The 27,137-nt window shown below is 45.8% G+C and overlaps 1 protein-coding gene across 3 annotated transcripts in view; it reads left to right on the forward strand.

Annotated features, from left to right (window-relative positions):
- Nucleotides 1–27,137, forward strand: part of TMEM245 (transmembrane protein 245) — an 894,766-nt gene that overhangs the window by 166,012 nt on the left and 701,617 nt on the right. For all 3 annotated transcript variants that reach the window (XM_078687734.1, XM_078687733.1, XM_078687735.1), the window contains exon 3: nt 8,286–8,387. In XM_078687734.1, coding sequence (XP_078543860.1) covers nt 8,286–8,387 — 102 coding nt within the window. The remainder of the gene's footprint in view (nt 1–8,285; nt 8,388–27,137) is intronic.

Here is a 27,137-nt window from a genome sequence, read left to right on the forward strand (position 1 = left end):
GAAGAATGTCTAAAAAGAATTTAGTGGTGGGAGGTAACTCTATAGAAAATTATATGATACATGTAGTCTCTAAGATTAACAACGAGAGGCGCGAATCGTTAGGTCTTAGCCTGTCCCCTAACTTATCTCCCCTAAGTTCTTCACCTGATTCACCCTGGATTGATATACCTTCCCAGGTTGAGGGAAGCGCAGTTTTAGACTCTGACACCCCAGAACATGGCATTTTAAACCAGAGTACTCACACAACACAAGGTCAAGATATAGCTCAGGCTAATGATTTGGATTGTCAGGTAGTTGACACTGATTTAGACCAAGATCAAATTGTGCAGGAGAGTGAGCAGTCAAATAATGAAGCCGATCCCCCAGTTCTAGATCGTGTGCCACGGGCCATCAGAAAATGTAGAAAAACTCAAATATACCGTGGTGGACCTCTTTTAGGGAAGAAGAGGGCTGTGTCACCTGTAAGAAGTAGGGATAAAAGCAGGGGGAAAGTAGATGATTCTGAGAAGCATAATATGGATGATGAGTTATTATCAAGGCTAGCTGATCTAATTGACACTAAACTTAAAATCTTAATTAAACCAGTAGTGTCCAAATTGGACAAGCTAACTGCTGATATAAAGAAACTTGGTGCTGATCAAAAAAAGTTAGCAGAAGCTGTGTCTAATATATCAGACACAGTTACCAGTCTAGCTCTTCCTGTAAAAGAGGCTCTTCTTCCTTCATCTGAGGGAGGTTCTACCTCAAACATTATACACGCAAATTTACAGGAACAGCCCTCAACTACAGTGACACATCACCTACTGCCAGGAGTTACAATATCCCCAATTCCGCCTGTATTACCTACACCTATTACAGAAGAAGTCACGGTACAGTTTCTGGAAGACGCGGCTCCACTAGTACTGGTACTGGCAAACGTCCCCCCACTAGCCCCAGATCAATTAGAATCCCCCTCGGCAGTAACAAGTAAGGCCCTGCACTGGTTATCAGGTAATATGCAGCTGGCCCCGTGGGGGAAGCAACAGCTAGCTGGAGACATTAAGTCAGCCAGAAGAGTCCCTTGGATAGGTCAAAACCCTAAAAAATTCCAGGGTGACTGCATTATAATAAACTTTACCAATTCTGCAGTTTTACCAAATATCCTGCCAAATATTTTGCCGCCGCAGCGCAGAAGAGGTACTATCATTCCTCTCACCCTAGAATTCTTCGGCAAAAAACAGCGTAGCATGTCCTATCCTAAGTCTACCCATAATTTTACTAGGCCTATATGGCCAGCGACACCAAAAGGCTGGGGTTTTGAGGTCCCAACTAACAACTGGGGGTATAGTCGGGATAGAAGGGAACGTCCAACACGGCCACCCCTCCCAGATCAATATTACCCTACTCATCTTTTTAATAATCACTTTAATATCCCCACCTCTAACAGGTATGGCATTTTTTCAGACGAGGGGGGATTGGATGGGGTGGAATGACTACCTGACACACCTATTAACCTCTTCCCCACTGACCGAACGCCAGAAGTTATAGACCTCGTAGATATTCCCCAAGGGTTAGACGGGGGCTCGGATGGCAGGAATCAATCAGATACATTAGGTTTATCCACTGATATAAACCCAGTCTGCCCTCAAGCTTGTTCTTCGGCTAACCCCGGAATAGACCGGGCTCGCTGCTGCATAGGCCTAACACCTATTATTCAAACTGCACGTGGAAATATGGCTATATTACAACACGAACCAATTAAATACAAAGAGGGGCTATTATCCTGGAATATAGCTGGTCTGCAGGATAAACTGTCTAATGTAGAATGGTTATCTTTTGTTAAAGACTACCCTGTTATTTGCCTCCAAGAAACCTGGGTAGTGGGCAAAAATATATACATAGACGGTTATGAGAGCTTTATAATCTCGGCAGTTCCTTCATCTAGTGGCAGAGCTAAAGGGGGTTTGGCAATCTTTGTTAATTTGTCACTAATATGCCTTAAAACTGTACATCACTCTGGCAATAATAATATCCAGGTTGTTGAATTTAAGAGGGGCAGTACAAGTTTCGCTTTGGTCAACTTTTACAATGCAGTGAGTCAGTTTGGTGATTGCAATATTGAGTCATTGCGTGAATTCCTGAGGGCCAAAGATGATTCCCTTCCCCGCCTTAAGATAATAGCGGGTGATTTTAACACTCATGTATGTGGGAATCCTAACCTGAGTCCTGCCGGTCACTTGGGCTGTAACCAACTGGAAGGAATACACTTTGATCACTCGCGAAGGGGTTCATGCTTAAATGACTTAGTAAATGAATTTAATCTTTTTACTGCTATGTCAATAGTTGAGGAACAGACTGTATTTTCAACCCCTACTTTTAAAGGTCACGCCACAGGGTCGTTTATAGACCATATTCTTTTATCGGCAGAATTTGTTAATTTTGTTGGGGTATTTTTGATTATTCCAAGCATATTTAGCGATCATAATCCTTTATGTATAACTATGGGTGTGAATTTATTTGAAAAACATATCACTCGCAAGGACTGTGGTACCACTAAATGTATTAATGGCAAGCGACGTTTAAAGTGGTCAAAGGTGGACTGTAAGCAATTCTATTCTTCTATTAATAATGTATGCCACCATGATCTGATAACGTGTACATCTACTGCTTCAGCACCATCACAAATTCTGATGTCCTTCAATGAGATTACTAAAAAGGTGGAGTCACTTTTAACGTTACCTACTAAGAGGATAGCTAACTTTTCCAATAATCCAAAATGGTTTGACAGTAACTGCTCGAAAGCCGGTCGTGAGCTTAAGAAAGCACTAAAAACAAAACCGAGAGACCTCTCAACCATTAGGGTGTTGCGGGTTGAGTATAAAAAGTCTCTTGCTATTCGTAAACGTGCTGTCAAGAAAAACGTTTGGGAGTCTTTGCTAGATCCAGAGATTCTAAAAAACAGTTCTAAGTTCTGGGAGATCATTAATAAGCCCTTATTTGATAACTCCAGCATTTCAAGTATAGGCACTAATATCCCAGAAGAAGTTTGGATTAACCACTTTAGCTCCATTTTTAAAGGTAACGGCCTCCAGGTACATTGTAGTTCAAAAGAAATTAGTGAAAAATCCTTGTTCTTCACAGTTGATGAGGTAATTAAGGGCATAGAAGGCCTATCGAACAACAAGGCCCCAGGACCGGACGGTCTCCCCCCTGATCTTTTTAAATCTTGTAAAACACTCTGGGCACCGGTCCTTACAGCTGTTCTTAACGCTGCTGTGCTCTGTGGATGCCCAAAATCATGGGGGGTATCCACAATCGTACCTATTTTTAAAAAAGGAGATCGCAGTAGCCCTGCCTGCTATCGACCAATATCTTTAATAAACTCCGTGGTTAAAGTTGTGGGAGGAGTAATATTGAATAGATTGGTCAGATGGTCAGAAGAAAATAATATAATATCTCCAATCCAGTATGGATTCAGGCCTGGGCACTCTACGATCTCACAATGTTTGAACTTATATCTCATCATTGCGAAGTATACTAAGGCCCGAAGAGGAACGATCCATATGGCGTTCATGGATCTTTCCTCGGCTTTCGATTGTGTGAGCCGGGGAAGGCTCTGGGACGCCATGCTAAAAATGGGTGTGGACCCAAACCTGGTCGATTTGTTAGATGATATGCACTCGGACACCAACGCAAATGTCAGATTCACTCAAGACCTGAATGTGACCAAAGACTTCGAGGTGCATCGTGGTGTCCGTCAAGGCTGCATCCTGGCCCCATTTCTTTTTAACTTGTATATAAATGATCTGGAAGAGCATCTTTTAAGCACCAATACGGATTTTCCGTATATAGGACGTAGGGGGCTGCCAGTCCTTTTATATGCGGACGACGCAGTTCTCCTATCAAGAACAGCAAATGGACTCCAAATCCTATTAGATTCCTTCCATTCTTTTATGGCCTCAAGAGAGTTAAGTATTAATAACTCTAAATCATACATAATGAAGGTCGGACAGGGAAATAAAAAAGTAAACTGCTTAAATGTAAATGGTGTACGTATTCCTACCACACGCACATTTTCTTATCTCGGGGTCCTCTTTGACAGTCAACTAAACTGGGGTCCCGTGATTGAAAAAAAGAAGGGAGAAGTCACTAGGGTAAACGCGGCAATAATGGACTTCTCTAAGAAAGTGGGCAATAGTCCAGTAGCCGCCCTACTCCAACTTTATCAAGCCAAGAGTATCTCCACAGCGTGTTATGGTAGTGAAATTTGGGGATATGTTCCTCCGGATCCCCTACAGACTATTGAGAATAATTTCTTGAAATCAGTATTAAGGGTTCCTAGGGGCACGGCCAATTTTTCCGTGCACGAGGAACTGGGGGTTTCTTACGTAAGAGACAAGATTGCTGTTAATCCCATGTTATGCTGGATGAATTGTTGGTTAAATGATAACATTCCACTAACCCAGCTTATTTTAAGAGAGTCACTCACATGGGACAACAGGATGAAGGTCCCCTGGTTAAAGTATCTTTTTAAGTGCTTTGCAGATCTAGGCCGCCCTGATCTCTTTTCATCTCCTGAATCGATCACTAAACTGGATGTTATAACGATCAAGAAAGCCTTTATTGATCGCAGAATTCAAGATAGGGAATCACGTGAGCTCAAAAAGGAAAGTGTTCGTAATCATGTATTAGTAAAGACCACCTTGCTCATGGAACCCTATTTATCTTGGCAATTGCCCAGCTATGACCGTTTCTTACTGATCAGGTTCAGGTTTAATTTGTTTCATTTCTTGTTGGCTGTACCTAGGGGTTCTCACCGTGGACAAGTGTTGCCGGCTTGCGGCTGCGACGACATGTCTCCGCAAGACCTGGCACACTTTCTTTTCTTTTGTCCCTTTTATACTGTACCGAGGAATTTATATCTAAAACCCTGCTTGAAAAAACTAAATTTTACACAATACCGTCCTGCATTGCACTTTCTACAGTTATTAAGTTGTGAATATTCCCTGTATTTATGTTGCTTTTTAAAATTGGCAGTAAAATTTAGAAATAGTATGGAAGGATAAAAATAACATATGAATTGCTATCACCTCTCTTTTACAATGGACTGCGCTAAATATTCTGATTGCTTGTTGTATATTTGTCTTCACCTGTTTATTTTACAATTGTATTTTATCTTTATGTATTAATTGTGTTATTTTTATATGTAGTGTAAATGCTTTTATGGTTGTCAATTCGTACAACCGAATAAAGTTTTTTTTTTTTGACTTTGACTACTCAGATAAGACACAAGCTGACAAATTTGGAAAATAGCTAACTTGGCAACAGGCATAGAAGGTTGTGGACCCATCTCCTGAGTATCATATGTTTCCATGTTCTTAATGAACTGGTGTGGGATAACAGTTATATACTTATGTAAGCATGTTATAACAAAGGCCTTCACGTTTAGAGAGTGCTCTGTTGTATCTCATAACATAAACCCATAATTCCTGAAAGAGAACTGCCACCGTCGAGGCCGAGGGAAAACCTTATACTTCATAATTGTGGCACAATTTACAGGAAGCAACTTACGAGATGGGAATAACCCCCACCCCTCATCCCCCCATTAAAAATAGGTTGCCTGGCGACATATGTAGGTGACACATCACTCGCTTGACACTCTAGGGATATATTTTCTCTTTTTTCGTCAGTGAAATTTTGTTTCCAGCCCGGTGCACAGGGGGTAGAGAGAAATTACAGCTGTCTTCCACTAAAGCAAACTCAACAAGATGACGTACGGAGTGCTGAAACTTCTCAACTACTTACCCCCTGTCAAGAGATCTGGATTGAATCCATTGTTCTTTTACTCACTACACCACCCTAGTTTGGACGCAGCCATATGCAAATCAGTCTTGACCCTGATTATCATTGAAGCAGTCCAGGCCTAACCACCAGGCCAGGTCCTCCCTGGACCGGAAACAAGCATCCTGGGACCGGTTTCGGGGAATCTCCCCTCATCAGCCAGGCTAGCTTGAGTCCAGTTGCACAGCTAGCAAGGGACCCACGTCTGGGCATACCCTTCACCACTTAGGGCGAATACTGGAAACATAGCAAGCAAGTTCCCAGATCTCTCTACTAGGGGTGAAAGTTTGACATTGATCAGCACTCCGTCCATCAATGGTTCTCTTTGAATTTGTCACCCTAAGAGGGATGGGTATACCCAGACATGGGTCCTGTGCTCTCCAAGCCACTGGAATCAAGCTAGCCTGACTGATGAGGTTCATGTTTCGAAACCGGCCCCAGGATGCCTGTTTCTTGCAGTACGGGATGGATTGTTCCCATTGGGAGCAGGGTCGAGTCTAATTTGCAAATGGCTGGTGTAGGAAGGTGGATACCTGACTATGGTTACTCCAGATTTTTTGCCTTGTGTTTAGCTGGTTTTCGACTTAGTTGGCCTGGGATCCTGCTAATCAGGGCCCCAGGCTATCTGCTCTCTCTGTAAAATGGACTCCATGTACTTTAGGTACATACCTCATTGGATGTTGGGTCGCTCTTAAGAGTCTGAAGATAAGAAATTCACACTTCACGAGTTCTGCGTGGGGCCCCTCTGCATTTTCCTGCTCGACGCGTCTGTCCGGTTACTTGCCCGTTGGCTAGTGGCCTCTGTGACGACGAACCTTTAAATCTACTCTGCCTGTCTGGTTGCTCCAGGTGGGCCCTAGCTTTCCTGCTAAGGAGAGGCCCCATAGACCTTGCTGGTCTATCCCGAAGCGAATATTCGATTCCTGCGTGGGTTGCATTTGCCAAGGCATGTTGACTCCACTCCGGAAGCCGATGCCGCCAACAGCGAGATCCTTCGTGGGACAGTCCGTATCCAGCTCCTGGTCGTCGTCGACGCCTCCTGGTCCACGTGGCTCCAGAGTCAAGCTTCACAACATCACCTGATTGCTTGCGAAATCGCTTGGTTCCTTCCTGGTTCCATCCTGGTCACTGGTTAGTGATCCAGACTCTGTACCCTCTGCTTTCAGGTACTCTTCATCATCGATCCGCCCTTGGATCCACCCGGACACTTCTCTCCTGGTCGCCTGCTGCATCTTTCTTCACGGCTCCATAGGATTCAGCGTCGAAACCCGACACACTTTGACACATATGCACCCGCTTCCTGTGGGTGAGGTAACGCGAGTACTCCGGTGCTCCTGTGGGTATTGACTATCCTAGTGTCCTAGTTTTCAGTATCTTTCTCCTAGTCCATCCGGAAGTGACCTAAAAGAACTAGTTTCCAATTCTTTCTTTCCCATTCTAACTCTATGGTAACTCGCGTGTGTGTAAAGACACTGCACACGCATCCCGCGGGCCTCCTGCTCCCTATCCTTTGGTAGTACAGCGTAGCCCCAGCCATTCTCCAGGCCCTAGGCCTATCCTTTGTTCGTGACGTGGTTCTTATACCACAATTTTAGTATATGATTTGAAGTGCCCCATGGGCATTACTGTATTTTGTGCAACTTATTGTATGATAACTAAGTATCTTGTTATGTGCTTGTGCCTCTGACCTCATACAGAGTTCCGAGGATTAATTTAGTAATAGATGCATACATATTTTATATATATAACCTGTGTGGTGTCCTTTCAATTGGTATTAAAGGGTTTACATATGGTAAAACAGCTGGCTTCACATGCCCTCTTGAGTTTAGCCTAAGACTGCTTTGTCTATGCTACCACTAGGATAGTTGGTCTATAAGGTTGAATTTACAACCATCACCATATGGGTTGTTTGGAATCATACAGGGTGCCCACTAGAATAGTGGACATCACATATCAGGCCAACTTTTCACAGCTGGGTCCAAACTGAAATGGCATGGTGAGCAAAAAAAATGATGGATTTAGGACTAGATCTCTGTACTGGGAGTGAATTTTTGACATTATTGAGCATTTCGTCCATCAGTTATTCTTTTTGAAGTCTTCCAGTAAAGTGCACTGACTATTAATTAGCAAAACGGACACACTGGGCTTATGGTTCAAATGTCATGTATTTTATTGCCTTTTAAAAGACAAGAGACTCAAAAACTGTTTACGTTTAAAGATCTTGCATTGTTGCCAATTTCCAAGACCCGACTCGCCCTTATAATGTAAGGATAAAGAAGAAGGACATCATGTTAATGAGCTTCCACATGACATTAAAAGTACTATTTATATTCTCCTCTACTCAACTTGCTCTTTTTATGGTAAATATTTATTCATTGTGCTTTCTGTTGACTTTTGGGAGCAAATCTTTTAAAATACTTTTCCTATTCTGTTTAATATTGACTGCTGGTTGTGTTTGTATGCAGCTTCCGTGGCAGGTTCCTGGAGGATTCCAGTCTTTCTGGTTATAGTTCTTCTGATGACTGTGGGTGCACTTCATGAGAACAACACTGGGGAAGCCTCTTCAGGTAAAACCAGTTTCTTGCCCAAAGCTTCAGCAGCTTCATTGGTTAATTCTTGTACATCTTTTATAACTGGAACCCATTTCAGAAGATATTTTTTTGCTCTGATAATAATTGCAAATATCTTGGACTTCTGAATTTTAATATCTTAACAAAAGTTATATGGATCTGTCTTGTTCTGGAAGGTTACCATCCTCAAACTTGCGCTTATTATGTATACTATCCTGCAGTTAAACCTCTCCATTCCGAGCAATGTATTGAGATCAGCATTTACTGTTCTACTTTTTGGATACTTGTGTTGAGTTTTCTGTTGAGAGTTGTGTTATACTTGTAGAGCGTGAAGTTCATCCACAGGTCTCTTGGCATTATCGTTCTCTAGAGTAGCACAGAAGTCAAAAATTATGCATAAGTATCAAAAGCCTGTTTGAAAAGCCAGGTCTCCAAAGCTTTGCTAAATGGGGGCAGTTCTGTTATTGAGTAAATATAAACTGTGAGAGTATTCCATTCCATTGGTGCCTGTGTTTTAAACCTCTGCTCTCCAATCATTAGTTTCTGTAATCTAGGCACCACCAGAAAATTGGCAGTAGCTTAGCAGAGATTTCTTGCTGGACAAGAAAAAATAAACAAGTTACTTACCTATACACTGTGGTTCTCCAGTATTGATATATTTTGTTGATTCACATGTTTGAATCTTCTGCGTCGTCATAGTGGGAGTCCCACGGTAACAGTAAAATAGCAGTATTAAAGCTTAACATTCAATTGCAATACAAGTTCAACAGCCTTTAGCAACCTATTATCATTGTTTTAAAACATCCAAACTTCAGCCAGTCAGAGCATAGACCATAGAGTCTCCATCCCCTGCAGGGCCCTCATATCTCCGATTTCGAGAACAAGTTCAATTAGAGTAACAATAGAGGTATGGAAGGTGAACCTGAAAGAGGAGGAGAGTTGGCCGCATGCACATTTATAAAAGATATCAATACTGGAAAATCACAGTGTACGTGTAAGTAACTTGTTTTTTCTCCAGTATTGTATCTTTTATAGATTCACATGCTTGAATCAGAATAGTAAGCAGCTATCAAATGCCAGCGGCAGGTAAGGTAAACTATCCCACCATGCAACCCAAAGTAGAAAAAAACAACAATACGCATACAGTGTAGACCTTATATATATTTTTAAAATGTGAATTTGGGGATAAAATAACAATACCGTTTCCATGGAGAGAAGGTGAATTCTGGGACTTGTAGTTATTCCAGAATGACCGCGAGATTCCCTCCGATGGGAGCGAGGCAACATGTTTATCAACCCACATGTGAGCCCCAGGTGCATTTGCATTTGATAAAGGCACTTTTGCAGAAACACGTCATGCTGTTCAAAATAAAAGAAAGTCTGCAGACCCGCTGTGTTGTAGTAAACTTTATTCGGTTATTATCATAGAAAAACAACCATAAAAGTACATACAGGATTTCAATGATTAAAAATTACAATCAAAAGTTACAATATAAAAAGATGAGCATCACATGAGCATTAAAAATAGTAAATCTCAAATACAAATTGATTTCCGCAATCTAAAAACATTTAAAAAAAATTCAGTAATAGATGCAATTGTTATTATAGTGTCTAATTTCTGCATTACTAAAAAAGCGGGGCGGCATCGATTCACTCCCATCTCCTTCAATATGGGGACAATCAGTCTCTTCCGTGGCCATGTATAAAACTTGCAGAAGAATAAAATATGAATATATGATTGTTCTGATAGGTCATCACAAGGACATTTAGTCTATTCTCTTGTCCAAATATTCATCTCAGGGAAGCTAAAAACTCTAAAAAGAATATTTAACCTAAAACTTATTAATAAGAACCTCTCGCGATCAGTCATACGGAAGGTTAAATATGTTTGTATTTTGCCCGAGGTCATTATTAATTGATGTGCTAATATTGTCTTTTTCTTCATTTCATCACTGGCTCTTATCTTTTCCAGGTATTTCGTACATTGGTTTTTCAACTCCTTCCTGGAGATACGACACATTGAGAGCGGATCATCATAGTAATTAAGACAGCCCAATTTCACATGAAATTCTTTAACATAGGAGAGCCATCTTATTCTGCTCACATGATCTAAGCTTATCGCATCCATTAAAATAGTGCGGTTCAAAGCGCACTCCTCGGTTGTCCAAACCCTATGCCACAAGAGTATTGGTTGGGCCTTGATGGTATCCTCAATATATGGTTGACCGAGTTCCGAGTGACAAATGTAGGTTGAGACACTCTCAGGTACAGCTAGGATGTATCTCAAAAACATATTTTCCGCTAACTGGATGCATTTCACATTGGCATATCCCCATATACCTGCGCCATAGACAGCAATTGATATGCACGTAGCACTATACATTTTTAAAAGCTCCCTAATTGGCTTTTTCCCCATTTTATTCGAAAAGTTTTTTAAGGCCATTATTGATTTACAAAACCTAAATCTTCTTGCTTTTATTGCACTTGACCACAGGCCGGATTCATGGAACAGGATACCTAAATATGGAAAAGTGGGGGTGAAGTCCAAGGGACTTGCATTAATATACATGATTTTTTTCCATTTATTACCACCAGGGCCGCAGTTCATAGAAAACGTTTTTGTGCAGTTAATTTTCAAGTCTAAATTTTACATAAAGGTATTAAAGGATGTTATCAGTCTTTATAGGGCAAGGGGCGTCCGAGCCATTATGACCGGATCATCAGCATATAGGAGTGCAGGGACTGATCTTTTTGCTACCATAGGCATATCCCTGCACTCCTGGAGTAATGTTCTTTCAAGGTCATTAATATAGATTAAAAATAAAAAGGGAGCAAGAAGGCACCCCTGGCGTACTCCGCGCCCTATGCCAAATGATCTTGTGCACTCCCCGTTTCTTCCATATCGCACTGATGCAGTGGCACCTGAGTAGAGCTCCCTTAGGAAGTAGATTAGTTTTTCTTCTACCCCCAAATTTTCTAATATCAACCACAATTTGCTATGTGAAACGCAGTCAAACGCTGACGTTAGGTCAACAAATGTAAAAAAGATGCGTTCCCTCCTGGCCCTAATATATTTTTGTTGTAGGATGAATAGGTTTAGGCCCTGATCTACCATTCCTACCCCTTTCTGAAACCCATACTGAAGGTCACTAATGATAGAATTTTCTTCCGCCCAGTTTTGTAATCTACTTAAAATAACTCTACCAAAGATTTTTATGGATGAGTCCAGTAGCGAAATCGGGCGATATCACATACAACTTTGTCTGTCTACCTTTCTGGAGATGGGTACAATAACGGATGTAAACCATGAAGGGTTTAAGCCCTTCTCGGTGGTGGCATTAAATAGTTGCGCTAAAATAGGCCCCCACAGATCCATGTTATTTTTAAACAGATCAGCTGGTACTCCATCTGGGCCCGCAGCTTTGCCTCCCTGGGTTGCTTTGAGACTTAAAGTCACTTCTTCCACGGTGACATCCAATTTCATACCCTTTACCCTCTCTACCGCTGTTGGTGTAAGTTGTGTTTGCTGCACCCCGTGCGGTGTGCTATACAACTGGGCATAATGATTTACCCATTCCTCTTCTGGGATCGCTATTTCAATACGTGCCTTGGTGTTATCACTAAAGAATGGGGCATTCACCGCTTTCCAAAAAGCGGATGAGTCCCTGCTCTGTGAGGCCTCGCATAATGAATCCCAGGCATCCCTTTTAATATCCGCTTTCCTTTTTTTCAGCGACTCTTTGTATAGTTTCCGCAACTCCCTAACAAGTAGAGAGTCACGGGGGACAGCATGTAGAGCATTCTTAAGTTTGGAGTGGGCCTTTGTACATGCGGAGTCAAACCAACTTGCAGTTTTTTCTTTGCGATTTTTTAATTCCACCCATAAGCTATCCTTGATATATGTTGCAATAATATGAAAGTGTTTAATAATAGTCTAGCTGTCTGAATTTTCATCCAGACAAGTCAAAAAACTAGTTGAGCATTTTGAAATCAATTTGCGAATAAAATCTTCTGGGACCAACTTGCTCCATTTAAGGGAGTAACCATTTTGTCTACTCATAATTACATCTGGAACAGTCTGCCTCCTAGTGTCTCCGCCCGAATTCCAGTGAGGGTTTAAAATCTCCATGATTAAAGGGTAGTGGTCGCTGAGTGCGATATTAAGGGTCTTACAGGTTTTGATCTGGCGTCCATATCTAACAGAAGATAAGATGAAATCAATTGTTGTGGACGCATCCCTGCCATTAAATGTTGGTGCAAACGGAGACTCCATTTGGCAGATTTCGTTTGCATAACCCAGATCACAGGAGAATACAATTTCATTTAGCAAATCCCCACATATAGAGTGTTCAAAGTGTGTTAAGCTAGTGTCCTGGTCCAACATGATACCACAGGTTCCTTGTCGTCCCCTTTTGCAGATTGTATAGTTAAAATCCCCTCCCCATATAACGATTACTTCGTTAGTGGTTTTTTCCATCTCATTTTTAACATCAGCACCCAATCTTTTCAGAGTTTGTTCAATAGCATCAGGGGTGATATTATTATGAAAGTTAACAATTATGGCACACAACACCTTATTAATACATATCTTAACGAACTGGTAATGTCTATTATTAGATAATAGGTGAACTCTCTCTCTCATTTAAGCTGGTTTGATACGTAAGTGCACAAGCCCCCCTTTGCCCTACCATGTATTGAATCTATTGATGGTGTGAATAGAGTTTTAAAACCACATAGGTGGGAGGGCTCTGTTACCCAGGTTTCTTGAAGGCTTAAAATATCGTAACTATTTATGGTATTAATCCATGTGGTGTTCGTCAATTTAGTTTTTAAACCCGCCACGTTCCAGAACATTAGGAACCATGCTTCCTCATTGACTTATTGAACATTGGGGTTAACGACGCCATTCCTCTCGGGGGGCTCCCTCGGTAAGTCTCCCAATATGGGAAATCTCTTGTGTACATCAGGTTTGCCAAAGTTGTATTCTACTAGTGCTGCAATAGGATTAGTGAGTCCATCCTTCTCTGTGTTCACCATGTCCTTTTCTTCCAGTGCAGTCTATCTTTAAGATATCCTGTTCAGCAAGATACAACTCTGCTGTCCCCTCCCTAGGCGCCTTGATTACAAATGGTACACCATCAGGTACTCTTTCAGGGGTTATTTGTATGTTTCCCTAATAGGTTCCTTGAAAGAATGGTTTGGTATTTGATGTATGCATGCGGCCACAGGCACGCCAGGGAACACATCCTCAAGCTTGTTCGGAGGCAGCAGTGGCATCAAATTTAGACTGTTTTCAAGTAATTGAAAGCCCCCAATCCCCCGCAGCCAGGAAGGAACGAAAACCTGCTGACATCTTTTGGCCATGACTTCATGGAGAGACGCAGGTTACTTAAGCTGCGCCTTCAGGTGGTTTCATTATGGTGAAATGCGGCTGGATGTAGGCGCCTGCAGAGACTTCTTTTTTTTAATGTGACTTTGGGGCTAAAATAGCAATAACGCCTTCCTCCAGCACCAACTCTCACACCTATCAGGCTCCCACCGGCCTCCAGTGGTCTCTAGCAATCATTCCCCTCCTCCGCTACCCTACCCATCCTCCAGAGTATGCAGCGCCATCTCCCAGAATCCCTCCCCTTGGGGCATATTTAGTCGCCTATTGCTCTACCATACCCATTCCGAGCGTGCAGCTCCACTGCCCAGAATCTTTTCCCGTTGGACACTTCCAGTTGCCAACTGCCCTACTTTCCCCTGACCTCGCATGCTCCTTCCCTTGCGCATCCATTCCGAGCGGGCAACTCCATTGTCCAGAATCTCTTCCCGCTGGTCACTTGCAGTCTCCACCCGCCTTACTTTCCCCTGACTTCACTAGCTCTCTTCCGCTCCAGGACCCACATGACCTAGCCTCCCAATCCCATCCACACACCTCACTGGAAGGATGCCTGAGCGAGATAGCACTCTGCCTACAACAACTTAAGACAGAGGTTCGCAGTCTACTACATATCACTAAGGCCTTGTCAGCAAACTCCAGACCAAGCTGCACCACCACGAAAAATCACCATCTCCGCTCGCTCCCTGATTGCGGGCGTATCGGCTCCCTCCCCCCCTGACAAGCGGAGGTCACAGTCTCATGTCTCCCACATACTTCATAGGTGGGCCTCCGCTCCCTAATGACCCTGCTCGCCCCTCCAGATGCTGAGCCTCCCTGTCTGACACAGATATTCATTCTCTCCTACATTCTTATGTTCCAGCTCGCCCCCCACCATAGCAAACTTGCAACAAATTGAATCCATCCCCACAGATACCCTTCAGGGAACCTAGGCCTAACTCCAGAACTTTAAATGAGAACAACCTCACGGGAGTCACCACCACGCTACCCGCGCCAACAGAGGCCATCTTTAGTCTCAAATGCGTGCTCCTAAATTGTAGATCGGCAGCTAAACACGCTGCGGACATTGCCGACCTCACCCTGGCGCAGGATCTTGACCTTGTAATCTTGACGGAAACCTGGCTTAATGACTCGGCTGCCCCCTTCCTGGACCTCTTAATACCTCCCAATTATGATATCATTAGGTTGGACAGATCCTTAGGGCAAGGTGTAGGCATTGCATGTTTACATCGGAGCAATCTTACAGTGAAGGTATTACAGACTGACCTTCTGCCGTCCTGTGAATACCTATGCATTGAAGTGACTGGGGGCAACAATCACTCCTGCAAACTGCACACGTTTTACCACCCACCTCGCGACAACCCTCCCTTCACAGAACAGATCATGGACATTATTTCAGCCTATGCAGATGTTCACTGCTCCCAAATCTTCCTGGGAGATTTCAACCTCCATTGGAATGATGTAAATGATGTGGTGGTCAATAGCCTTAAAGCCTTCCTTTTTGACCTCAACCTAATCCAAATGTGTGACAGCCCCACGCATATCAAAGGAGCTACCTTAGATCTCATCATTGGTAAGCTCAACTCCATCCTCCTGGATTCTATCCTCCCGTGTGATTGGACAGATCACTATTACATCACCTTCCCTATCCTGGATTTGGTAAGAACAAGTAAAGCCCAGCCCAAGTACCCAAAACAGTTGAAAAGATGCCTCCGGAACATCAACCCGCATGATCTAACTGCTCTTTGTGATAACATTCAGCCCCCCCTTCCCACCGAACATGTCGGATGTTATGTTATGTTATGTTATTGTGATTTTTATCGCGCACACCTGCCCTAGCAAAGGGGCGTCCCGGCACTTTTAACTGGCAAAAGGAAAATACCAATACATAACTAAACAGAAAGCAAAAAGGAATAGCCCAAGGGCGCTCTTATGGGCCAGGAGGGAAGAGGAATGTTTTGATGGCCCTCCTGAAAGCAGACAAGTCCTCTAGGACACGGATATGAGCCGGTAGTAAGTTCCAGAGCTTGGCCGCGAGGTAACGGAAAGACCGACCTCCGGCCCGAGAACGTTTGAACCGTGGAACTGTGGCCAGATTTTGACCCAATGACCTCAGAGAGCAGGAGGGAACATATGTGGTGAGAAGATGAGCCAAGATCTGGGGGGAAGACCGCTTGAGAATTTTATAAGAAAGACAAAGAGTCTTAAACTCGATCCTTTGAGCCATGGGGAGCCAATGGAGCTTATGAATGGTTGCTTTCGCCGAGCAGAACCTAGGTAAGCCCACCAGGGCTCTGGCCGCAGCGTTCTGAACACGTTGCATCCGGATGACTTCCGCCTGATTGGCCCCCAACAAGAGTGAACTCGCATAATCTAATCGCGAGAGTATAGTGGCCTGGATTATCAACTGTCTGGTCGGGGCATCAAAAAATTTCAGGACTGGCCTAAGCTCACGCAATATACCGAAACAGGTAGCAGCTACTTTTTTGGTGTGTCCGCAAAAGCTAAGGGCGGGATCTAACCAGACACCCACATTTTTCACTTCCGACACCGGGATGGGAGTAGGACCTAGCTCTGAGGGCCACCACTGATCGCCCCAGAGGTTGCTGTGTTTGCCCACGATTAGAACCTCTGTTTTCTTTGCATTAAGCTGCAAGCAGTTCGCCGTCATCCAGCCAGCCACACCTGTCAGGCCATCCCTGAACCTAGAGGCCCCGGAGACGGCATCCCCACTAAGGGCCACCGCCAGCTGCGTGTCGTCAGCATAGGATACCATATTCAGGCCCCACTGCTTGGCGACCGCAGCCAGCGGCTGCACATACAGGTTGAACAGCGTGGGGCTAAGTGCCGACCCCTGAGGAACTCCCTGCTCAATGGAATAGGGCTTGGACTCAAATGGGGGTATAGCGACCCGTAATGTACGATCTGCTAGCAATGACCGAAACCAATCCAATGCCCTCCCAGAGACACCTGTTTCTCCCAGACGACGCAGCAGTATCACGTGTGAAACCGTGTCAAACGCGGCACTGAGGTCAAGTAACACCAGTGCCGCAGTCTGACCGGAATCCAACACGGAACGCAGATGTTCCGTCATAGTAAGGAGAGCTGTCTCGGTGCTATGACCTGCCCGAAACCCATTCTGACAAGGGTCAAGGATATTGGCGGTTTGGAGGTGTTTAGACAGAGTCTCATTCACATGAGCCTCAGCGACCTTAGCGGCCCATGGGAGAAGAGAAATTGGGCGATAATTCTCCAATTTAAGCGGGTCCAGCGCAGGTTTCTTCAAGATAGGCGTGACATAGGCTTGTTTCCATCTGGTGGGAACTATGCCAGAAGAGAACGAAAGATTGATAAGGTCGCGGACAGGGGGAAGGCACACAGCAGCCGACTCTCTCAACTGCACAGGTCTAAGCGGATCCGCCGGAGCCCAGATTTAACTTTCGCCACCAGCCTGTCCAACTCCACCTCAGAAATGCCAGGAAGTACCGGTAGAACCACGTTAGTGATAGGGCTGGGCATCTGGTCCTCACTCTGGAGGACGGCGCTAGGGAAGGAGCAATAGATGGTCTGCACCTTTTCCAGGAAAAAGGTAGCAAGTTCTTCACAGTGAGACTCAGAACAGATCTCAGCTGCTGGGGCTCTTTTGGCAGTCAAGTCTTTAAGGACTTTAAAGATCAGCTTGGTGGGATTAGAGCTACGTTTGAACTCTTTGGCGTAATAGGCCGCACGAGCCCTACAGATGGCTCTATGGTACTTTTTAACTTTGGCTAGGTATAGAGTTTTTTCCTCAGTCTCGTAGGTTTTACGCCAAGCTCTTTCTGCTTGTTTACATGATTTTTCTTTAAGAGCGATAAGGCGCTATCAAACCAGGGGCTTGGTTCGAGTAAGCGACATTTACTCCATGTTGCAGGGACCAAGAGGTCGAGGGCCCGGGAGACCCTGTCACAAAAAATATCATAGCCAGATTCAACGTCATTGAAAGGGCCAGGCGGATGTTCGCCGAGCAGCCGATGGAAATCCTCAAGTTTTAGCTTCTTCCATGGGCGTTTGAGAATGACCCTGTCTATGGTTTTGAAAGGGAGGGCACAAATAGCAAGATGAAATTCCACTAGGTGATGGTCGGACCTTGCCATCGGGGTTGGCGGCAAGGTCGTAACCCCGGACAGATTAGTAAACATAGGGTCCAGGGTATGTCCACCCTCATGCGTGGGGTGAGTAACCACCTGTCTTAGCTGCAATGCCTCTAGGTCTGCGAGTGTGCTACCAATAGCAGGAGAGTGGCAGAGTTCGAAATGGAGATTGAGGTCGCCAAAGACACTGAAGTTGGCAGACCCAACAGCCAGAGAGCTCACTATTTCTGGAAAAGCCTTTCTGAAAGTGACATCACTGCCAGGGGGTCTATAGATCAGAAGACCTGAGAAAGTAATATGATTGTTAATTGAAATGGCGAACTGAGCGCTCTCACAACCAGCTATGGCTAATTTCTTCCAGACACAAGGGTAGCAAGATTTAACTATCGCTGTAATACCCCCACCCCTGGAATTGCGATTATGGGTGTAAATGGAATAGTCTGGAGGGAGCGCTAGGTTCATCTCAGCCGTGGCCTCATCGTGCAACCAAGTTTCGGTCATGAAGAAGACATCAGGGGCCTCCTCTAGAACAAGGTCATGGATTTCGGCATGGTGTTTGACCAATGACCTAACGTTAAGATGCCAGATTTTTAAGTCTCGGTGAGCCGAATGCTTGGGGTGCACAGGTGCTATACGAGGAGGCTCGGTAAGGGCACTAATAGGGGTGGAGGATGCAAGCACGAAGTTACTACAAGGACACTGAAATGGGCGCAAAGCGGGTCAAGAGGGGAATGCTCACAGTGCGAGGACAACTGCCGGATACTAAGTAGCTCTTCCCTTGTGTACAGACCACCGACAGGCGTAAAAGATGCAGAGTCCATTGCCCCTGGCGCCTCCTTAGCGCTGAAGGGCGCAGACGGGCAGAACTCCGGCGTGGGTCCGGCGTGTCCGCAAATCGCGTCCGCTACGCAGAGAGAGGTCGTCCCCTTTTATACTCAACTAGAGTGCATCAGAGCGCTTAACACCCCCAATATGGCCGCTGTGGAAACTGTCTCCTCGGGACCGATCTCTCAGCGTCTATACTCAGCTGAGAGTGGCCCGAGTGGTGGAAGAGGGAGGAGGGATGTCTGGCGGGTAAAACGCTTCGAAAATCAAGCTGTATTGCCAAACACAAAGTAAAATACAAACGCTTATTAAATCAAGCAGAATGCAGTTTTTACATTAAAAATGCTCGAGTAAAGTTTGTAGGGAAAGGACCTCCCGGCTTCCGCCTCAGGAGGGTGAAAAATTTCACAGCTAGATCAGGCGCAGGGGACAGGGAAACCCCTTTTATACTCAACTAGAGCGCATCAGAGCGCTTAACACCCCCAATATGGCCGCTGTGGAAACTACGTCTCCTCGGGACCGATCTCTCAGCATCTATACTCAGCTGAGAGTGGCCCGAGTGGTGGAAGAGGGAGGAGGTATGTCTGGCGGGTAAAACGCTTTGAAAATCAAGCTGTATTGCCAAACACGAAGTAAAATACAAATGCTTATTAAATCAAGCAGAATACAGTTTTTACATTAAAAATGCTCGAGTAAAGTTTGTAGGGAAAGGACCTCCCGGCTTCCGCCTCAGGAGGGCGAAAAATTGCACAGCTAGATCCACGACCTTACGGCCCATTATAATCGCGCAATGCGGAATGTACTAGACGCGGTCGCTCCAACACAGTTCAAAAGAATATCCTCTAAGCTCTCCAAACCATGGATCTGATAGAGACTACTATCCGCAGATTCCTTAACGTAGAATTATCCCCAGACGTGAGACTGGATCCGGAAAATGTTCTTTGCCACAGCATCCCTGCGCGCCGGCACCACATGATTCCGTCCTGACGTCGTCCGCGGGCGTGATGTCAGCTAGGTCACATATGCCCCACCCCGGCGCGCCGACATCAGTTTTTTCGTTTTCCGCGTGCAACGTGGATCCGGTTCGCTATTGCGTGTGTTTGTGGGAACCGTGTGCGGATGCCTTCGGGCTTTAAGACGTGCTCGTCTTGTGGACGGCTGATGTTGGCGACGGACCCTCACCTCATTTGCATGTGGTGCTTGGGGGAACATCACAACTCCTCTGATTGCGAGGCGTGCCAGCAGTTGAAGCCGAAGTCCCGGCGGGAGCGCTGGATGAAACTTCTTTCGACTCGCATGTCCAGATCAGCTTCATCACCTCGTTCAGCTTCTGCGGAAGGTTTTCGAAGCCTCCGTCGTCGTCATCATCCCTCTCCTAAGCCGCAAGAGAGTTGCCCCCCTGTCGGTAAGTGTTGCAGTTTGTCCCCGAGGGCTGGTTTCCGGCCTGTCGGGGCGTGGGCTCTCTGCGGGTTATGCAGCCCGCGTATCATCCCCCTATCCACCGTTTCATGGTGAGGGGGCGTCGAGAGCCCAGATGGAGACATATGCAGTGGCTGTGCAGGCCTTGCTGGCTTCTCCTCCTCCTCCTTCCCCTCCTAGGACGTCAGCGGATCCCTTGCATTGTGCAGGACCCTCCGCAGCGCCGCCGGCGGCTCCGGCCCCGGTGCCGACTGGTTCGGATCCAGGCTCGGAGGATGTGGTGCTGTTGGGGTGCGGCCCTTCGGGGGTCCATCCTTCGGACCACAGTGCCCCTGCTTTGCCGTAAACTCCTACAGGAGTCTCTCTGGTCTCGCGGGAGGTCGCCGGGTCTCGGGTCGCATCCCCGAGCTCCTCTCGGCCCAATGACCAGGCGGCGATTCTGGCCGAAGTGACGCCGCTACGGCGTCGGCAGCTGCTGGCCCTGGCGGCGCCACAGGGGTCGGCGGACCCCCCTCTTCCCATCATGGGTCGAGGCTAGGAGGGGACCCCTCGTCCCTCCCCGGGCCCCTCTCGTCCCTCCTTGCAGACGACTGCCTCGCCGGAGGTCAGGTCGGCCTTGGCGCCGCCATGGGGGTCGGCAGGCCCCTCTCGTCCCCTCCTGGGTCGAGGCTGGCGGGGGACTCCTTGTCACTCCCCGGGTGCCTCGTGTCCCTCCGCGCTGGCGGCTGCCTCGTCAGAGGTTGAGTCGGCGCTGTCCCTTAGCCGCCTCAGCTATGGCCCGTCCCCGGTCTCCTGCGCCGTGTGATGTGGCGGAGGCCTGTCGGGCTTCTCCTTTGGCGCTGGACGACGACGCACTGCTCCAGGTTGCGGACTCTACAGCACCGGACAGGCGTCAGGTCGTGGACTCGTCTTCGGGCGCCCCCTCTTCCCCAGAGGTTGGGTGCCTGCTGGTGTCGTCCTCGCTGTAGACGGGCCGCCGTGTCATGGCTTTTTCCCCGACATCATCAAAGGACGGCTCCTGGCCGTGGTTTTCGCCGGAGGAACCGCAGGTCCCCCACTCATCTGTGCCGCTTTCTCCTTTCCGGACCTGGCCCTTCTCCGCTCTGTTTGGCTGAGGGGATGTGTGGTAAATAATAATTACCGGGACTAATTTTCTATGCATTAAATGATTATAAGAATAGCTCAATAAATGAGAGGCAGAGTCCGTGGTATCTGAGTCATACGGGCTTTAATTAAGTGGCTCGAGCCAATGGACATCGGGTTCCATCACCTACTAAGGTTCAGGAAGGGATATTCAACATTTCATTAACATCATACAATATATATAGTAGAACTGTACTGTTGCATTGAATACAGTAGGCGTAACAAGTGAAAAAAGAAAGATAAGAACATATGGGCGTGAAAGAAGGCGTGCACAGGGCGTGCACGGAGGTGTGTGATGTAGACGTCACAGAAGTCGTCACAGAAGTGTCATAAGTGGGTGGACATATGGAGGGGGTTTCATGGGCAGCTGGAACCTTTAACCTACTGGTGCGCGCAAAACGAGTCATGACGTGTAACTGGGGAGAGCTGGGGGGCGCTGACTCCTAGCACTAGTAGAGGAGACTGAAGTCTGGGATGTCAGAATGACCTGTACATATAGCGTATCTGATATCTTGTGTTTAGAGTACATGTTACTTGATTCTAAAAGTCATCAGGGCAAAGGCTGCTTGTCACTAAAGGCTAGTGTATGCATAAATTTCTTCGTGTATTGCGTGTGTTATGGATCTTCTATGGATACTAATTCAGTAAATCACTTGCATGGAGACAGAAAGACTAGACTGTAGACGGATATGTTTATCCTGTTCGTTAGCTAGGAATGTGAAGCCGGGGAGCTGAACAGATAACTGTAGGCATAATATATTCTTGGCAGGCAGGCCAGGCCGAGCCGGGCACCGCGTTGCTTGGCAGGAAGTAAGTGAAGGGTCAGGGATGCGGGCGGGGCTGCATCTCTCGGAGGCTTCAGGAGGCTTGAGGCCTGGATCTTGTGTCCGGGCCCTGTGAAATCTTAGAAACGGGTGCATCTCGATGATTTAACGTGCACCATGTAAAGACGTTGGCAACATAGGCCTAAAAGCCTAATTCACGTTGCTTTCACGGAGGACTGGATAACTGACATACTAACGTTGGACGCAACTGTAAATGCGTCTTTATTCTCGGTCATGGAGGGAACATGCATAGCGATCATGCACATATATCACATGATGGGGAACACGTAGGGGACACATAGCAGGGCAAAATTAAATTTTCCTCATTCCCTCCTTGTTCCCTACGTTCCCTTCAGGAAACATCAATATTCATGAGACCATCTATCTGTTCATACAGCATCATTTGCTCGTCTTTTCTCATTTGGGTATGGGATTGTGGACGTGGAATACAAGCTGTAGCGCACAAGCCGCAAATCGCTGGGCCACATTGTAAACAGAGACAACAACTGAATATGATCATTACTACTACTCCCAGGAATGACAGTACTTTCCATCCCCATGCAGATATTACACTCCAGAGCCAGCCGGACCAAGTCTAGGTGCCTGGATTCTGGTGTAGCTGATGAGCTATTTTATGAAGTCTCGTTATTGCTGAATACACAGACGGTGCGTTATTAGGAATGAAAACGCAACAACTAGATCCGATGACTCTACAAGCTCCGCCCCTATCGGCCAGGATGACGTCAAGAACAAGGCGGTTCTGAAGAACAACAAATCTCATAGCAGACTGCTCTTCTGTTAAGTTACCTAGGGCGGAAGTAGTCTCATTCACTACTGCTTCAAGGGTTCTGGTTAACCTACGTATTAATTTACTATTCTGGACGGGACCTATGAAGAAAAAGAAACCTTTGTTGAAATCCGTATACTGTTCCAATGCAGTTTCAGTCTGATCGATAATTGGGGAATCAATCTCCCTCCTATGTCTGACGTGTACTAGATGGGTATTTCGGTGATAATCGGATGGGGCTAGGAAAACAGGTGGCAGTAGGAATGCAATGTAACATGTTCCATCCCAATCTAGGGGCAAACGTACATAAGCGGTCTGACCACATATAAAATAGGAATGACGTGAAGCTTTGAAAGTAGACATTCCTTTGTCACTGTACTCGACCACAGTAGTACAATCACTGTGTCCTAGGTGCACTGAACCATTCTTTCTAACACATAATTCACCTTTCACTGGTAGAACTGTTATAGAAGGCAAGTCTGAATTAGTCTCGGACTGCACATTCAAAACCATGAGGTTAGAGGAAAAATTACCTAGATCATATACTTCATTTTCTAGATCTATCCCTGTCCTATGGGAAAGATCGTTCTGGTCTGGGAAACAGGTTTCTTTCATAACTGTATTCAGAAGGGAAACTGTAGACTTATCGTCTAAAGATGACGTCAATGTAAACCATGCTCCACACGAACCATTGTGTGAAAACGGATAGGGAAAGAGTGGCAGAACTCCCTTCACTGTTTGGTAAGGGGGGAGTCGACCACATACCCAGCAATTAGTGGCATTGCTGGTCTGGTGCGAATAGTGTAACATACGAATAAAAGTATTGTTGCGCATTGCAAGTCGATAGGATAACTCGTGAGGGGGTAGTTCACTAAATGTGTGCTCTACGGTATCATTAGAGGAAAGGCGTAAATGTGAACCGAGAGGAGGAAAAAATACATGTAGCATACAACTTATACATGTGATCGTAAGACTCAGAATAAACATAAACAATAATGTAATGATGCATCTGCTTCGGAGATTTTTACAATACTTCGTTTTCTTGAAGTTTCGTCTATCTCTCTCACTATGTGGGTCTATCTCATACATGTCAGAAACCTGTCTAACCGCTTCACCCGAGGGGGACTTAAACAATTAAACGCTGTCTGACTTACTAGACCTCAATTTGATTTTATACTCCTGTTGCGGAGTTTTCTCTAACAGGGGAAGTTTAGAGTCAGTATCGGGGCAGTCCTTGAAAAAAGTCTTTGGACACAGTCCATGGAAACGCTTGATATGACTGGAATGGAGCCAGCCTTTTCTTCCTTCTAGTTTTACGGCGGTCCTTGTGGTCATCAGAACGAGTTTTGGCTCCTTCCAGCGGGGCTCCAGAGGGCTTGAGCGATCAAAATTCCGAACCAGGACTAGATCTCCGGGAACGACCTTGTGCGGTTTCACCTGGGTGTTGTTCGGGAAGGCAGCCGCGACCTGTGAACGACAAGAGAGTAGTGCAGACATCAAGGAAGCTAGGTAATCTGTCAGCATGTTACTGTCAACATCGGTGATTTTACGAGGCATAGGGGTACCCCACATGTTTGGGGGACGACCAAAAACAACTTCATACGGTGACAAACCAGACCTAGAGTGGGCGACCATTCGCATATAGAAGAGGGCAACCGGCAGGGCTACCATCCAATCTGCACCTTTTTCTGCACAGACCTTCGCTAAACGTACTTTCAGAGTTTGATTGTGCCGCTCGACGAGGCCAGCTGCCTCGGGGTGTCGTACGCAGTGGAATTTACACTGGTACCCTAACAGAAGTGATACCTGTTTCATGAGTTCGGACGAGAATGGCTGTCCATTATCTGAATACACGACACGGGGTAAACCATATCGAGGGAAAAACTCACGAACCAACTGCTTGGCAGTGGTCACGGCAGTATAATCTGAGACTGGATATGCTTCTGTCCATCTGGACAGAGCGCATACAACTACGAGGACATACTTGAATCCTCGACATCGATCCATCTGTATATAATCCATCTGGAGGACTTCAAAAGGATGGTCAGGAGGATGAAATCCACCTTGTTCCACGGGAACACCTTTACCTGGATTGAACTGACAACAGATCATGCAGGTACGCACTTTCTGCTTCGCTGCTGCTCGTAAATGCTTATTAAACCAGAGGTTCTGGATGCTGTCTAACATAGCTTTTTCTCCTAAGTGTGCTGGACTATGTGCTGTATTAATGATGACTTGAACCATAGAGTCGGGGAGAAACCATGTGGCTTTTCCCTTCGTCAACCATCCCTGATCTGTCTGGACCCCTCCTTGTTCAGTCCATTTCTTGATTTCGTCTGAAGTAGCATGTGTCTGTATGTCTAGTACATCTTGTGTAGGATCCTTGACTGTCATGCAAGTTGTCAGGACTGAAACGTCTGTCTTTGTCGTGTCAGCTGGAATGTCTGGAGTCTGAGCTGTAAGCTTGGCTGTTCGATCTGCCAGGTCGTTACCCTGGGAAATGGTGTCAGTGATTCTCGTATGTGCTTTGCACTTCATGATGGCTATAGCTGTAGGTAAATGTATTGCTTCTAACAGAGCTTGAATGAGGGGGCCATGCTGAATCTTGGCTCCATGAGAGGTCATAAAACCTCTTTCTTGCCAGAGGACTCCAAAGTCGTGAACGACTCCGAATGCATAACGTGAATCTGTATATATGTTTACTTTCAGGTTCTTGGCTCGTAGGCAGGCTTGGGTCAGAGCGATGAGCTCTGCTGCTTGAGCAGACAGGGTGTCAATACGATGTGTTTCTATAACTTCAGTTTCAGTAGTCACTGCATATGCTGCTACTAACTCTCCTGTACTTGTTCTCATACATGAACCATCCACATAAAGTGTCAGGTCTGGGTCAGGTAATGCAATGTCCGTCAAGTCTTGTCTTGGCCTCGTCATGGTGTTAATGACTTCCACACAGTCATGTGCTGCAGAGTTTGAGGTAATCGAGGGTAACAGTGTAGCGGGGTTTAATATGTTACAACGTCTGATCTCTATGTGTGGCTGAAACAGTGTCAATTCATATCCGGTCAATCGTGCTATGGTCAAGTGCTGAGTCTGTGTTCGGTTTAAAAGAACCTCCACGGAGTGTGGAACCTGTACTGTCAGGGGGTGTCCTAACACTATGGGATCACTTTGTCTGATAGCTAAAGCTGTGGCTGCAACTGATTTGAGGCACGCAGGCAAAGCCTGGGCTACTGGATCTAATGTGCTAGAAAAATAAGCACAAGGCTTGTGTTGTCCTGCTTGATCTTGTGTGAGAACAGATAATGCTGTACCATCGCGTTCAGTGACAAAAAGTGTAAAAGGTTTGCTGTAGCATGGCGTCGCTAAAACGGGTGCTTGACATAAAGCTTTCTTTAATTCGTTGAAAACAAGCGTATGTTCCTGGGTCCAAGGGAGGACAGTTGATGTCGCTGCCTCCTGTGTTGTCAACTGTATCAGTGGCTTGGCTAGATATGCGTACTGAGGGATCCATTGTCTGCAGTAAGAAGTGAGGCCGATAAAAGCTCGTACCTCCTTTTGTGTTTTGGGCTGCGGAAGATGTGCAATTAACTGGATACGGTCAGGTGTCAGCTGTCTACCCCTCTTGGACAGCAAGTGACCAAGGTACACCACTTGCTGGACACAGAATTGCAGTTTCGAAGGGGATACCTTGTGCCCCATTTCTGCCAGAAAATACAAGACTGTCAGTGACGCACGTTCGCAGTCACTTTTGGTACGGGCTGTAATCAATAGGTCATCAAAGTACTGGAGCAGGGCAGTGTCAGTCGGCATGTGAATACTATCTAGTTGTCGTTTCAGTGCTTGACTGTAAATACTAGGACTTTCTGTGAACCCTTGAGGTGCACGTGTAAATTTATAGCTTCTGCCATTTAAACAGAATCCGAAAAGGAACTGGCTGTCCGGATGGATGGGGACACTAAAGAAGGCGTTCTTGAGATCGATGACAGTAAAGAACGCAGCTTCTGAATCAATGGCAGTCAATAGGGAAGAGATATCTGGAACCACTGGGTACTGGGGTATGATACATTTATTAAGTTCTCGAAGGTCAATCACTAGTCTGTAGACTGGAGGTGCATTTGGGTCAGTACGTTTAAGGATCGGAATGATAGGAGAATTACATACATTGGAGTCAGTTTCTACAACCACTCCTTGAGCAATGAGCTCGTCAATGATTTTCGATAAGGCTGCTACAGCCTC

This window comes from Lissotriton helveticus, chromosome 4_1 (genome assembly GCF_964261635.1).
Source record: "Lissotriton helveticus chromosome 4_1, aLisHel1.1, whole genome shotgun sequence".
Classification (NCBI taxonomy): domain Eukaryota; kingdom Metazoa; phylum Chordata; class Amphibia; order Caudata; family Salamandridae; genus Lissotriton; species Lissotriton helveticus.